At 40.4% G+C, this 15,988-nt stretch overlaps 1 protein-coding gene across 4 annotated transcripts in view; it reads right to left on the reverse strand.

Moving 5' to 3' along the window:
• SEMA3D (semaphorin 3D) overlaps nucleotides 1-15,988 on the reverse strand; it is a 191,550-nt gene that overhangs the window by 60,968 nt on the left and 114,594 nt on the right. For all 4 annotated transcript variants that reach the window (XM_084617315.1, XM_084617316.1, XM_084617317.1 and 1 more), the window contains 3 exons: nucleotides 14,954-15,047; nucleotides 10,847-10,975; nucleotides 3,216-3,358 (listed from right to left, as the gene is read on the reverse strand). In XM_084617315.1, the coding sequence (XP_084473441.1) occupies nucleotides 3,216-3,358; nucleotides 10,847-10,975; nucleotides 14,954-15,047 (366 nt within the window). The remainder of the gene's footprint in view (nucleotides 1-3,215; nucleotides 3,359-10,846; nucleotides 10,976-14,953; nucleotides 15,048-15,988) is intronic.

The following is a 15,988-nucleotide window of genomic DNA, read 5'->3' on the forward strand; positions in this document are numbered from 1 at the left end:
TCCTACAAAGTGTAATACATTTTCTATATTTTAAAAAAATACATAAAAATCCAGATAGGATTAATCTTTAAGCCTGATTTTTGCTTTTTGCAAATAATCCTACCTTGAACGAAAGCAAACAATTAACCACGTTACACTTGATATTAGTGGGAACATTCTGTTTTCCCTAATCAGAACAAGAAATTCCAGGTACTGCAGATAAGCTGACGATACCTTTTTTTTCCTTAAAACCAAAAATAGGAAATGCCATTTGTCGTGATAAATTATACATTTTAGTCTGCAAGTGACTGTTGAAAGCACTTCCTCCCAGTTTATAATTATATCCCCTGGTGATATACAGAAGGCAAGTGACGTAAACCTAAATGAGCACTTTTTAATGCTTTGGTGGCTGTGTTATTAGCAAAGCATGCTTTAAGATAGTAAATATAAGAACAGTTTTCTGAACAGGGCAAGCGACAACTGTTTGACTCTGGGCAAAGAACTTTAAGTGAGATATTGTAATCTTTTAGGTCTAGAAATAGCTGGGAAAGGGGAATGCTCTCCAGAGAAGACTTCCCTAAGGGAGAGGATCAGTGTGAGACTATATTGTTCAACCAATTAATACTAGTTAAAGAGTAGGCTCTACTGACTAACCTGTTATATTAAACACACAAGTCTTTTTGTGTTTTTACTGCCTATTCTAATTTCAGCATGTACCTCTAACACCAAAGTGTAGGAAGAGCCTTAGAGAACAGTGAGGCAGAGTGGTGAAGCTCCAGTCAAAGGAATTGGAATTACACGCACCAAGCAGATCATTTAAATAGTTCCTGATCTCCTGACACATAGCAGTATGTTGTGTTGCTGTGGACATGGTGGAAGGAAGACACAAGCTCGAATTTAAGGAAAATTGTCTAGATTAGTTGAAGCTTATTATCAAGTAATGCTGCAGGACAAGTAGAACTTTCAACCACACTAAATTACTCATGGTTGGTTTTAACTATAGATATGGACACCTATGCCTGCAGGCATAGAGAATTAAGCTGACCAGATTTGGCACTGCAGGTCAGAGAAAACACAATTGAACCAGATGTCAGGAATTTATGCTTTACCCATTTGTACTACATTTATACTACAATAAGCATAATCAAGACACATGCACAAACAGTGCAAATCAGATTTTTCAAGAGAGTTCTGCACCCAGCACTTCCTATTTAGGTCCTTAAATGAAGCAGCCAGATTTTTCAAAATGCTCCTCACCTGTTAGCTCCCACTCAGTGTGTTTAACAGGAGCTGCTGGAGGCTGAGCTGTTTTGAGAACTGGATACCAACTGTGGCTGCTGAGCATTTTGGAATATCTGGTCCCGTAAGTCTAGCAACCATCTGTATTTTGGTGTATGTACACATTACTACACGTGTTCATCGCTCCCAGTGTTGGGAGTTACATATGTATATAATAAAATGGAAGTTCTATTTCGAAGTTCTCCTATAATGTTCATTTGATTGGCAAAATGAAAACAAAGCTCAAGACATTTCCTACAACACCACTACCCTAGAAACTTGGTCTCATTTGAGACTCAATTAGGACTGTCATTAGGGTCTCTTTACAATACATTTGCTTTTATTAAGATATCTTATCTGTCCTTTTTCTCAGTAGAAGCTGGAGGTCTACTATTAATGCATCTTAGTTTAATATAATCTCTCTGTGCCTTGGCTTTCCAGATTCCACCTAACCATTTTCCCCCTAATGCATTAAGTACTTTCATAATCAGCAAAAGCCACATCTAGTAGTAAATTATATTTGTTTGCCTTGTCAGTATTTCATTAATCATACTGCTGTGAAAAACCCAACCGAAGCTTGCCCGTTCTCTTGTTTGGCTAAACACGAACTGCTACAGTGAACTGGTCGCTCAGTTTGTTGCAAACATTTGTCGACCCAGGACTGAAAATTTGTAGACCCAGTGGTCACTGAAGTCTCAGTTGTGACTCTTCGTGGATAGAAGAACAATTCTGGGTAGGCATCCGCACACGTGTGTCCAGTTCTTTGTTCTCTTGTGCCTGCATGTCTTTCTAGTTCATTTTTTCCTATTAATTTCTCTTTCTGAATCAAGAAGTCTTGCAGTTAATTGTTTTTTTCCTCAAGGGTCCTTCTTAGGAACCTAATGCCCACTGTTAGTAGTGCTAACTAATGCATCAGACAACACGCTACAGAATACCAGCAAATGAAGAAAGCTGTACAATTGTACCATAGAAATGCAGTACATTTACCTCTGAGATTACTACATACAGGGTTTTTGCTGAAACTTGGGCCATTTCATAATCAAAGCATAATGTTTTTAAAGTGTAATAACATACGGACATCGAGACTATTCTAAAACATGATAAAGAAACTAAACCGTTCCGGTGTGACATTGGAGTTCCTCACGTTTCCAACTTGACTTTGGCCACTGCATGGAAACGTAATCAAAACCACAATTTCTAATGACCTGGTCCATACTTTTTTCAAAAAGCCCAGCTTTTCTAATCATTACCAAAGTTTCATAAATCCATGGACCTGATCACAAAAATACTGCATTTGGAACACAGAGCATCAGCAGTAACAACATCTATCGCTACAGGGTTATGGATTACAGTAACAGCTGAGAAAAGGAAAGGCTACAGAGAACACATCAGCTAAAGTAGCGTACAGGTCGTTATTACTATTATTTATTATGTCTATGATTGTAGCATCTAGGGGCCCTAATCATAAGCCAGGCATGGTGCAAACACAGAACAAAAAAGACACTGTTAGTAATACTTGTGGGGGCAATACACTGATGCTCCCCACCTCAGCGAAGATTCTATTTTCCCCTTAAGCCAGTGCACACCCCATAAAAAAGGCCCATGTACTCTGACTTTGCACAGATGCTTAGGATTTAGCCTTAACCGAGACAGCAAAACAAAGGTTCTCACCACAAAGGAGCTTAAGATTAATCAATTGCTATTTAGATGCATCATTATCGATTATGAAAATATTATGTTTCCAAAAATATGATGACTTACTAGGTATCAAGCCTATTTTGCAGTTAAGGCAAGTGAATTTTAGACATCATTAGTAATCCATGTTATTGCACATTACTCAGACGGTTATATGCGTGAGGTTATTTCCTTCCTGGACAAAACTGAGATTTCTTAAAGAAACAAATTAAAGTTTACTTTTTTAAAAAAAAGAGAGAAAAAAAAGAATGTACATTTCTCACCTTACAAATTCTTCCAACTCGGGAAAGGATCGCTTTGTCAGACGTACTGCTATCTTGCGATATTTCTCGGAAAAAGAAATAGATTTTGTCGTCATCTGGATTGTATGTGTCCGGGATGGGGTAGGTTCCAATAAATTTTGCTCCTAAAAGAAACCCCCAAAACAAAAACAAATTATTAAAGTATTTTAAAAAATCCCTACTACTTGAGACCAAGATTCTGCGTTTGTGTCCATGAAGCAGATCACGGTGAAATCAACGAGTCATCATAAGCACATCTGAGGGAAGTCTAGCCATAAGACTGTATTGACCCCCAAAGTATTTATATCTAATAGGGTAGCTTTTATTCTTCAGGATGTATTCTGCTGCAGAACACTGCATTGGCATAATTGGCTGCCATTGTGAGTTTACAGGGTTAATGCCAAGGTTTTTAGATCCAAAACCCATACCTATGATACAGCTGATTTGCTGCTTGTGTTACCCTGTTTCCTGCTAAGCAGGTTTTCCAAAATCACACACTATGTTACACAGTTATTTAATTTAAAAATGGCAGCACTTAGTAGTAGTCCAGGGATATAGGAAACCACAAATGTTACAAGAGGCAGTATGCAAGGGAGCAATATAACCTCGATTTGTTTGCATGACTCAAGCTCAGATATTAATAACAGCTGTACTAAGACAATAGTTTCCTATGCACATGTGCTAGGATGGCCTTACTAAGTCAACAGTGTTGAGATTGTCTTGCCAAGACAATTGGTTCATATGTCCCTGTTCTGCTCTACAGTCTCATTTTCAAAGGTTTAATAACTTGGCATTTTCACTTTGCTTGTGCACTCAAATCAGAAATTAACGAAATGCCAGACACCTTAGTTAGTATAGCAACAACAAACAACACAATTCAAATACACAGATAGAGGGGGAAATATTTAGGGAAATTTCTTTAAGATGTTCTTGTGATCTGCCACCATGACTGAGATCCTCTGGGAGCACTCAAGATAACTTTCCTTTGCACTGAACAAGAGGTGGGCCAGTGATCAGACTAAGTCAGTGGGAGTAGGCCCTTGACTCTGGAATTCATTTCCCAGGCTGGTCAGACAGAGCATAGTATCTCTGGCCCTCACAGGATGTCGTCAAGGAACATCATAAAGAGGGGCGAAACGAGGACTAGAAGATGTTGGGTGAGTGAGGAGTGAACTGGTGGTTTGTAGGGAATGATATTTTCTTCTGCCTCCATAAGAAGTTAATTGATCTGTATTTAAATATGTTTGTTTAAATTCTTAGTATGCAAATTGATGCCAGAGAGCAAAATGTATGGGCCAGAATAACCATTGTATTACTCCAGATTCACACTGGTGTGACTCCATGGAGTTACATGTCAGTGTAAAATTGGAATGATGCTGTAGATCATTTAGACTAGGATTTTCAAATCAGCCTAAGGAAGTTAGGCACCCAACTCCCACTCAGCCCCTTTCAGGCTCTTCTGAAAATCCCAGGCCTAGCCATTAATAAATGCATTAATAAGCTCCAAGGTGGCTTTCAGCATATAAAGCTAGTTACAAATAAACAAATAGCAAATTCTGAAAAATACCTTGACAACATCCTTATTACCGTCAGATTTTTTTTAAAATAATCCACATTCAGAGCTAAACTCTGAATTCTGATTTTTTTTATTACAATTTTACTGGTTTACTTGCCAAATGGAACCCCAAAACAAATGCACACATATCAGTTTTTGGGACAGATTTAAAACAATCTCAAACAAAGTAAATAAAGGAACAGGAATACTTAAGTAATACAATACTTAAGGACTTAAATTCACAATTGAAAGCATTAAAGTTGAAAGTTGCATCCAAACAAATAAACTAGAAAAGGTAAGCATACACAGACAAAGACACAGAAATCAACGGAATAAACAGACCATGACTGTCAGAGTTCCCTCCCCACTCTGAACTGTAGGGTACAGATGTGGGGACCCACATGAAAGACCCCTTAAGCTTATTTTTACCAGCTTAGGTTAAAAACTTCCCCAAGGCACAAACTTTGCCTTGTCCTTGAAAGTATGCTGCCACCACCAAGTGATTTAGACAAAGAACAGGGAAAGGACCACTTGGAGTTCCTATTTCCCCAAAATATCCTCCCAAAACCTTACAGCCCCTTTCCTGGGGAGGCTTGAGAATAAACAAGATGAGCACAAACCAGCCTTGGATTTTTAAGACCCAAAAAACCCAAACAGATTCTTAAATATCAGAGCTTTATTAGAAGAACAAAAAACAAACAAAAAAAAAGGTAAGAGAACAACTCTAAGATCAGAATGGAAGATAATCTTACAGGCAGTCAGATTCAAAACACAGAGAATCCCTCTAAGCAAAACCTTAAATTACAAAAAGACACAAAAACAGGAATACACATTCCTACAGCACAGCGAATTTCACAAGTCAAAACAAAGAAAACCTAACGCATTTCTAGCTAGATTACTTACTAACTTTACAGGAGTTGGAGGGCTTGCATTCTTGATTTGTTCCCGGAAAAGATAGCACACAGACAGACAAAAGCCTTTTCCCCCCCACCTCCAGATCTGAAAGTATCTTGTCCCCTCATTGGTCATTTTGGGTTAGGTGCTAGCCAGGTTATCTGAGCTTCTTAACCCTTTACAGGTAAAAGGACTTTGCCTCTGGCCAGGAGGGATATTATAGCACTGTATACAGAAAGGTGGTTACCCTTCCCTTTATATTTATGACAATGACACACACAAAAAAACAGTTATTTTTTCCACAAGTGAGATCTTCCTCTCATCTTTAGTATCCTGTTCACACTATATAGAAAAACTAATTATAATCAGCTGTGACATGGGTTTTTGTATGTTTTGTAAAGGAAACAAATGGCATAATTGTGCAATTTAAATCATTGTTTATATTATCAATCATGTTGTCTATCTTCATTCAAAAATCTGACTAATTTCAATAGAAAGATTGTAAAGATTTCATTTGTTGGGGTGTGTATAAGCAAATAATAAGGCACTGAGATGATAAAGGGAGAGCAAGGCCTGGTAAAAGATGATACAGTATATCCTGGTATTGCATAAACTTTTTGTAATTTGCTCCAATGGCCTTCTGGGAGCAGCAATAAAATTATAGAAAGTTCACTAATGCAGTCTATATCCCTGGTGTTGTATCTGATTACCTACTTTAAAAATGCTCCAATCCAGTATTATACGATTGGTCAAGAGGCTCAATAAAGTTTATTCAACTGAGTAAGTCATATTAAGACTCATGAAGCCCGGATGCAGAGGGAATCAAAGGAGTGGGAAAGGCCCAGCAAGCAGGGAAGTGAAGGGTACAGATCTGAACCAGCATGAGCTAGTGGAAGACATGCTGCACCATCGCTATGACTTTGGGCCTCTAGAGGGCATGGGTATAGAATAGAGGCAGCCACTCTGTGATGCATGCTTCCCATGCGTCCTACATTGTGGAACAAACCCCCAGAGGTTAATGATATCCAGGGAGACGTTAACTCTGACAATGGCATTAATTTCCTGGACAAGTGGGAGGAATGTGCCGTTGCTTGGTGTATATGTGTGTGTCGACAGATCAAAGACAGCATGGCTCAGGCACACTGCCATAGGACTCTTCAATTCTCATACAATCCTTTTCACTGCCAATCTAGTCAAGAATCTGCTTGGCTCGGGCAGGACAGATCCACAGAGCTTCAATCTAAGGCCCAATCCTGAGAATAGACCTACATGCTCACTGACGTTAGTGAAGTTAGTTAACGTTAGTTAGCCAAGAAAAAGAACATTTTCTCTTATTTCCCCCACCCTGTTTTTCATTCTTTTTTTTCTTCATCCTCTTCCTATATTATAAGTTATGAGAAGTAAATGAAAATAAAATGAGATACCTTGATTGGGGCAGGAGGTTGAGTGCAGGAGGGAGTGAGGGGGTCAGGCTCTGGGAGGGAGCGTGGGTGCTGGGTGCGGTCTCTGGACTGGGGCAGGAGGTTGGGATGTGGGAGGAGGTGAGGGGTCGGGCTCTGGGAGGAAGTTTCGGTGTGGGAGCGGGCTCTGGGCTGGGGCAGGAGGTTGGTGTGTGGGGGGGGGTGAGGGGTTGGGCTCTGGGAGGGAGTGTGGGTGCTGGGTGAGGGATCTGAGCTGGGGCGGGGGGTTGGGTGTGGGAGGGGTGAGGGTTCAGGCTCTGGGAGGAAGTTTGGGTGCAGAGTGCGGGCTCTGGGCTGGGGCAGGGGTGTGGGAGGCAAGAGGGGCGGCGCTTACCTCAGGTGGCACAGCTCCCAAAGCGACCGGCACTCAAACCCCTGTGGCAGCGGCCCCTAGGCGGGGGGGAAGAGGGGCAGAGGGTCTCACACACTGCTGCCTCAGGCGCTGCCCCCACAGCTCCCATTGGCTGCAGTTCCCAGCCAACAGGAGCTGTGGAGTCGGCTCTCATGGTGGGGGCAGCATGTGGAGATACCCCCTCCCCCAGGGGCCACAGGGACACGCTGGCTGCTTCTGGGAGCAACGCGGCACAGAGGGAAGGAGGCAGAGAGGGCAGGAAGCTGCCTTAGCCCTGGGGCTGACACATCTCTGCGCACCCCTTGGGGGTAAGGGGACAGCGGGTCTCCGTGTGCAGCCCGGGGCAGAAGCAGTGTGCGGAGCCACCTCCCCCCACCAGGGGCATGCAGAGACGTGCCAGCAGCCGGCCGCTTCCAGGAGCGACGTGGGGCCACCGTGCCTGCCTAAGCCCTGCTGTGCCGCCGGCTGGGACTCAGGGGCAGTTGTCAGATTAGATTTGTCCTGCATTTTGGGGGCCCCTGTGTCATTGGGGGCCCAGTGTCACTGCACGGTTTGTTTCATGGTAAATCTGTTCCGGACTTCAGTGGGACTCTGTGCAGGAGTAAGAGTCCCAGTGGGTGTGAATCTGTTTGAAGGTTTATTCATCTCACCTCTTCTGAAAGGCTGCTATTAATGCAGTCAAGAGTAGGATGTGAAGGCAGTGAACTGCATAGGACCTAACGGTGTCCCACAAATCTTTGCCTTCTGCATTGTTTTTTTCCCTCCACAGGTAGGAAAAATACTGCTTCCAGAAACCTTTTACTAAAAAATTAAAACTTAAAATGCCAACATGCATTATAGCACAACCCCCCCTGCACTCAAAAAACCCCCCAAGCCATACATTTTTCACTTATCCTAAGTAAAATATGAGTCACCACTGCAAGTAATTTATTGCTAATTATACAATTACTTAAATATGTACTACCATTCCTGGAGGTCTAGCATATGCCTGGTAAATGGATAGTGAATTTAGGTTCTGGAGTGATTTTAAACCTAGAATCAAGTAAATATTTTCTTAGCACCGAAATCTGCTGAAAGCACAAAAGGTATGTGATTGTTAGTATTACTTAATATACTAGTGATGCACTGAGTATTATGTTACAGTACTTAGTGCAAAAATTGATCACAGTATTTAGAATTTCCTCAGCCTTAAAAGAATCTTTTTAAAACATTAAAAACTGCTAGTTTCTATTTATTTCAATGTAGAACAATGCATGAATTGTCTGTGTCAAGTTTCAGACATACTGTAATCGTAGTCCTTAAATACGGCTGGAAAGAGAGCAAAAACCTGACAAAGATGGTGGGGGCTTCATTATTTATATGGTATGAGATAGTATGTTAGGCTGTGGCGAGGAAACTAAGTTGTTTTTAAAACTCAGCCATATTCATATAATGCACACTGTCCTTACAATGTTCTCACAAATACGTTACCTCTTAGTGAAAACAAAATAAATTAATAATAATAATAAAAAAAACTGGTCTAAAAAGCCAAACAAAAAACCTCAGAACTAAAACACATACAAAACTCGCAATTTCTTCACTTTATGTTGCACCCTGTTACTGTTCCCTTGCCTGTTTAGGGCCCAATCCTAACCACACACTCTGAGGTAACTTATTGATGCCACTGAACAGCCCAAGTGAAAATTAATGGTGTAGGTAAGTGTTTGCAGGATTGGACTGTTAGGTTGTAAGGCACAGAACACCAAAGGTATTGAGGCATTTAGTTCCCATTAATTGGTGCTTAAACACCTTTAGGGATCTGGGTCTCAGTTCTTTTGGGCAAGAAATGGAACCTTCTAATATGCCTGTGCCATGCATACTAATGGTTGTGCTAGAACGGTAACAACTAAATTCATCAGCCCACAACAGCATTAAATCTTTTCTATGATAATACTTTACCTCTTAGGAAACTGGCTAATCCTAAGGATTTTTATGCCATAAGTACTGGTCATTGTCCAGGGTTCTAAGCTGGCTGGTGAGGGGGCAGGCTGCATCAAAATTCCTGAAAGGAGCCAGTCCTGGCCTGAGCTGGCCTGCCTCACTTTCTAGGAACCCTCTCCTGCTCTGGACTGCAAACTGAATATGCCCTGCCTGCCTTCACTGCCAGGCCTGCCTTCTCCCTCAGGAAGTGTAGCAGCTGGCGGAGTGGCATGCAGCAAGAGAGGTGGGACAGAACTGGTAGAGAGGCAGCCAAGGGAGGAAAGCAGGAGACAGCAGAGAGGGAGCTCAGCAAGGCCTAAGGGAGATGAGATTCTCCACTTGTTTGGAAGGATCCCACTTTTACAGCCTGGGGAGCGCTAAGGATATTTTAGTGGTTATATATATGGCTTTTTTACACAGGAAAGACACTGGGACAGGGGAATGGGCAGAAGTGGACAGAAAGGTGAGGCATCTGCATGGGAGGAGAGAGAGGAGTGAAAGAAAATAGAGTATACTCTTGTTAAAGGGTTAACAGGCACAATGATCCCTTTCAGAGGATAACTGTGGAAAAGTCAATTTACTGCTGCGGTCAGGAGGCTCTGGCTTTACAATTCACCCATAATAGCCACATGGTCATGCTGCATCATGGGCCAGTGTTGTCACATTTTTAAAGATAATTGATGGCCGAAAGGGGACACTTTCACATCTTCTAATTGAAAGGCATTAGGATTGTGGGTGAAGTTTTCTGTGCCACTCGGTGTGTGGTTTGAGGATGGCTGGGTATAAATATGGCCATTTTTTTTACAGGGTTTATTACTTTAAAAATGTTTTTAAATGGGCAAGAAAAAGCAGTCTGTTACTTAAGAAGCAGTTTTAAAGCATTCATAGTGAGTTTAAACTGCTCCTTGAAGTAGCACAGGGGTATTTTTCCCCCGACGTGGGGGAGGGAAGAGGGAAAACCTCCTACCTAATAGATGGAATTTCTAGTCTGACATTTCAGAGCGCTGTAGGAAGCAGCTTTTAATAAATGATTGCAACTGTTTGGTGAAAAAAAATATTATTCCAACAACACTGAAAAACTAGAAGCACTTATGCCATGAAATTATTTCCAACTACTGTGCTATATATAGACTCATAGATTAGAGACGGAAAGAACTCTTAGGTCTTGTACTTCAAATCCCTTCCATTACAGTATTTTCCCCTCTGGTACATTTCTCCAGCACTTTCTCTGTTCTACTTTTAAAAGACTGTAGATGGAAATAACCAACTATGCAACTTTATTTATGCTGGTTATATATACACACACACACATGTGTTTAAATAAAATGGGCCTCTGAACTTTCAAAAAAGCAGAGACAATGCAGTCAACAGCAACGTATGTTAAGTGTCCTACCGTTAAGCCAGTAATGTTCGGAAATGTCAGTTCTGATGTAATGGTGGTCATCAGAAGGGCCTAGAGAACGTGTTAAAGCTGTATCTTTGCCAAGGAAATCAGAAGCTGTTCCAGCATAGAGGTACGCATCTGTAAATGAGAAAGAAATAGTGAGGCTTTCTTCAAGACCATGGTGTATATATGGTTTACTTTATTCCTGTGTTGTTAAATGAATAAAGTATACATATGTTACACCATTCTTTTCTTTTAAATCCAAGTCTTTGACTCTGTAATGTAACATAAAGGATAACATTTTCAAATATGCCTCAGTGACTTTGGAGCCCAGGTCCCATTATCAAAAGTGACTTAGGCACTGAGGAGCCTGAATCCCATTGACTTTCAATGAAACTTAAGAAGAATTTTCAAAGGCTCCTAAATGCTAACTAAATAATTTAATACAGATTAGTGTTTCATATGCTGCAAACTGGTAATGATGAATTCTGATACAAGACCCAATCCTGATCACGTTAAAGTAAATGAGCGTCTTTGCCTGGGTTAGGTGATGATGATTTGCCTCACAGCAAAACTGGAGTTAAGTATAATGGAAGTCCCAGATCATTTCCATGTATTGCACTGTGCCAGTTGCAATTGCAGTTACAGCTTATTCCCCTGCTTAGGTTTCTGTATGGTTCTTAGAATCCAAGCCCCAAAGGGACCACTGTGATCATATAGTCTAGGGGTCGGCAAGCTTTCAGAAGGGGTGTGCCAAGTCTTCATTTATTCACTCTAATTTAAGGTTTCGCGTGCCAGTAATACATTTTAACGTTTTTAGACGGTCTCTTTCTAGAAGTCTTTAATATATAACTAACCTATTGTTGAATGTAAAGTAAATAAGGTTTTTAAAATGTTTAAGAAGCTTCATTTACAATTAAATTAAAATGCAGCGCCCCCTGGACTGGTGGCTAGGACCCAGGCAGTGTGAGTGACACTGAAAATCAGCTTGCACGCTGCCTTCGGCACGCGTGCCATCAGCTGCCTACCCCTGAATAGTCCAACCTCCTGTATTACACAGGCCATAGAATTTCCCCAAAATAATTCCTAGAGCATATGTGGCTACCTTCATGGCACCTCAGCACTGCACAAAATTAAAGGAGCACAGAAGACCAGAACAATGTTTGCTCTTTGTGTTCAGAGCATAGCTCTTTTGTGAAAAGAAGCCAAAAAAGACCTTGCTGTAGAAGTTTTGCAGTGCACAGTGCGTTCCACAATAGCTCTTTAATTCTTGCAAAATAAGGAGCTAGATTTAACAACAATGATTTTTATAACAAATTTGCATATGACGACATATTTCTGGTGTCCGTAAGAAGAAACAACAGAACTATGATGATGCATGTAATCCATACATGAATGGCAGAACTTCAAATTGAACAGCAATCATAAACCACATATAAAAGGCCCCTTTACTCAAATTCTGACATGGGTGAAAACATTTTATGTGATCTCTGAGCAGATAAATCCAAAGCTGAAAGTAACTGCATTTTTAATATTATACAATACTGATGTGAATTTTCTTCTGTAAAGAGAAAAACACATATTAAAAAATAAGACCTAACCCCCCCATGAATAAATATGAACCACACAAACCTAGTTTATCAGTATTACTATTATCTAAGTAATCCTCCCTAAAAATATTTTAAAATTCATCTTTCAGACAGCATGTCTCCTTTGTGCAGTGACAAAGGATTCTGAAAGGTAAATGTCAAAATGAGGAATGGATGGTATAATTAGTGTTTGCTAGCTGACAGGCCTTCAATGATTGATACATTTGAAAGACTCAAACAAAATGCCCATCCTCACTTAACCTCTGTTGACAAGAAGCTTTCAGCACTTAACTTATTCTTTGGTATCCTGCATTCCAAGTTCCTGTTGTTTCCTATAAAGGCTTTGGTAGACAAGAATTTTTAAAAAGGGATGGATGCTAAACAATGTTATTAAAAATAAATGTATTAAAAAACTTTGAGCAACTACATAATAGTATAAAAATGCCTACGTAGGGTAGGCAGATATTCAAAGCTTTTTGTAATACACTCGCAACTACTCATGCAAGGAAGTATTTGTAAAATCAGACACATAGCTTTTTAAGATTATGTACGAAAATAGACACCAACAAATGCACTCAATCTGCCCCTGTATGTTTTAGCCAAAGGGACTAGGTTTTTAACATAATGCATAGCTAACCTGCAGAACTTACTGCCACAAGATATTGACGCCAAATATCTTGCAATATTCAGAAAAAGTAGACATTTATAAGGAGAATGAGAGCATTCCCAATTACATTAAAATATAAAACTATTTATAAAGGATAGAATTCCTAGCTCTTGTTAAGTGTTTCACATCTTTAGATCTCAAAGCACTTAACAAAGGAGGTCAGTATCATTATCCCAATTTAAATATGGGGGAAATGAGGCACAGAGTAGGGTCGTGACTTGTCCAAGGTCACCCAGCATGCCTGGGCAGAGCCAGGAATTGAATGGAGGTCTCTTTTCATAGACGCTAAAACCATGTTTCATCTGAACTCCTGCATAACATAGGCCATAGAACTTCCCCCAAATAATTCTGGTTTGAACTAGGGCTTCTCTTTTAGAAAAATATCTATTCTTGATTTAAAAATTGCCAGTGATGAAGAAGCCACCACAATACTTGGTAAAGTGTGCCAATGGTTAATTATCCACCACTATTAAAAAATGTACACCTCATTTCCAGTCTGAATTTGCATAGCTGCAACTTCCAGCCACAAGGAACCTGGAAGCAGTGTCCAATGCCCAATCTTGGTCCAGTGCCCAAGCCACTAGGCAAAACTGCCTCCCCTTTTGTTTCAGGGCATGAACTAACTGATGCATTACGAAGAAATTTCCCCCAAGGGCAGGTGATTTCACAGCTGCCTATTGCAGTGTTTCTTGTACCTTCTCCTGAAGCATTTGGCACTGGTCCCTGTCAGGGATGGGATACTGAACTAAAGGGGTCACTATTTTGGTCCAGCATGGGAGTTCTTATGTTCTAAATGCTATGTTTTAATAAATTGAAACATGGCCTCTTCTTCACTGCACAAGACTTAACAGAGAACTCAAAAGTATTTTAATGCTACTGAAATTAACAAACAGTTCTGTAATAAATCAGAGTGTTCTGTCACATTAGGAAAAAGAGAACAGTAGAAGTTTTTAGAATCTCTTTTTAGAAGCAGACTTCACGGCCATTAAAAAGGGCTAGGGGTTCCTGAGAATGGTAACCCTCTGGCTTCAGTCTATTGTTTTTAATAAAAGAAGTATTGGCCCTTCAGCTGGGTCAAGATCACAAATCATCGATCTTATTATTGTAGAATAAAGGCTGAACATTAGTCATATTCTTTTTATAGCCCCAAGAGTCCGATACTTCAAAGCACGATCGCCACTCCTCTTCTGCTGTAAGTGAAAAGGTCATGGTGCTTCACTCTTGTCTCGTATTCATACACTTGATGGACAAGTTAAATGAAAATTATCCAAAGCTCTGAACCAAACCATGACAAAAGTAGCTTTTTTACAGTGGTTTGGAATACGGAGGTCAGGCTGACATTCCATGACACCAAATGTCAGACCACACAGCATGGAAGTACAGGCAAGAGGAAAATTGCTCTTAGAATCAGTGCCTCTGAAGTGGCTACTCAAATAATTAGAAACCTCAAAATGGATTTTTGCAGATGACTTCATGTATGTCTGCTGACTTCAAAGGGCTGACAATATTGATAATTGCCACAGAACCCCCGAATCATATGAAATACTGTATACAGATTTTTTTAAAGCAGGAACGACTGGGTAAAGATGACACTACCTTGTTTCTAAACTGGCAGCTTTTCCATTTATTGGCTCTCATAGTTCCCCTTTAGCTTTATCGCATTCATTTTTTTTTTAGCATATGCAAAGTGACGGATGCTGTTGGGCCAGGTCCTCAGCTAGTAGAAGTTGGCATAGCATCATCAAAGTCAATGGAGCTCGGTGGATTTGCACTCGCTGAGCATCTGGCCCTGTTGTTGTTAGTTAAATAAGACTGTGATGAACACGCAAGGAAGAAACATCCGTGATGTTGACATCTTACCTGTCATTACGGAAGCAAACGGCTGATGAGGATCAAAAGGACATTTCAACCTGCCAGACTCCAGGTTCTGAGTGTCCAGTCTGAATACTATTTCCTGAGAATAAATGCAAATTCATTAACCTGGTGTCAATGCAAAGAGCGACTAAGTCTTAGACATATTGCTCCTCTCAGATATGAAGTAATGGCGTATTACACTGTGTATCTCTCACACATCTGGCCTTTATGTCTGTAGTTTTATAGATCTGCTTTGTATCTGGATTTTACATTCATCATTTTAATGCATCACAGTCATTTAATAGCAATGAATTAAGCAAAAATAAACTGATCTGAAAATGGATGCATTGTTCAATGCCATCCTTTCAGATTAAAGGCTGGATGTGCCTTAAAGGCATAAGCCTTTGTTGGGGAGAGTGTGCCGAGAGACTGTGGACAAATGGGAGGGATTCTAGCTATTTCCACCTGGTTTTCTCTTGGGGCTCCTGAACAGTGCTCAAAGCAGACACAGCTCAGCCACTCTTTAAATGAGTGCAGCATATGCTCTCTCCTCGTCATCTTTAAGGAAGCTGTTGAGGCTGGGGCTGCTTGCATGGCTCATTGGCTCCAATCGCCACCTGCATAGTGGCTAGGAGCTGGGTAATGGCATAAGGCATAAAGCAGGATGGAGAAAAATCATGATGTAAAAAAAATAATAAATTAAAAAAATATCAAATAATGGTTCTTATTTAAATCTTATTTTATGTATTTCCATGTTGCTCGTCCTTTACTTTCAGCCCATTTTATAGTCTTTAACTGCGTAAGTGGCTATTTGGTACTGGTTTCCTTCCTTGTTTTTAGTAAAATTTCAAGTTTTACAGAGATTTTCCTTCCACTAAGAAATTTCACACTTAAAATGTTTGTCTGTGCTGGGAGAGAAAAAAAAGCCACGTAAGTCCAGGACCTCCCTATGGGTTTGTCTAGCCTTGGAATGTTTTACCAATTCTATCAGTATAATTATGCCTGTATCATTTAACTGCTATTGTTATGCTAATATAACTC

The sequence above is a fragment of the Lepidochelys olivacea genome (assembly GCF_965140295.1).
Source record: "Lepidochelys olivacea isolate rLepOli2 genome assembly, chromosome: 1".
In the NCBI taxonomy this organism is placed as follows: domain Eukaryota; kingdom Metazoa; phylum Chordata; order Testudines; family Cheloniidae; genus Lepidochelys; species Lepidochelys olivacea.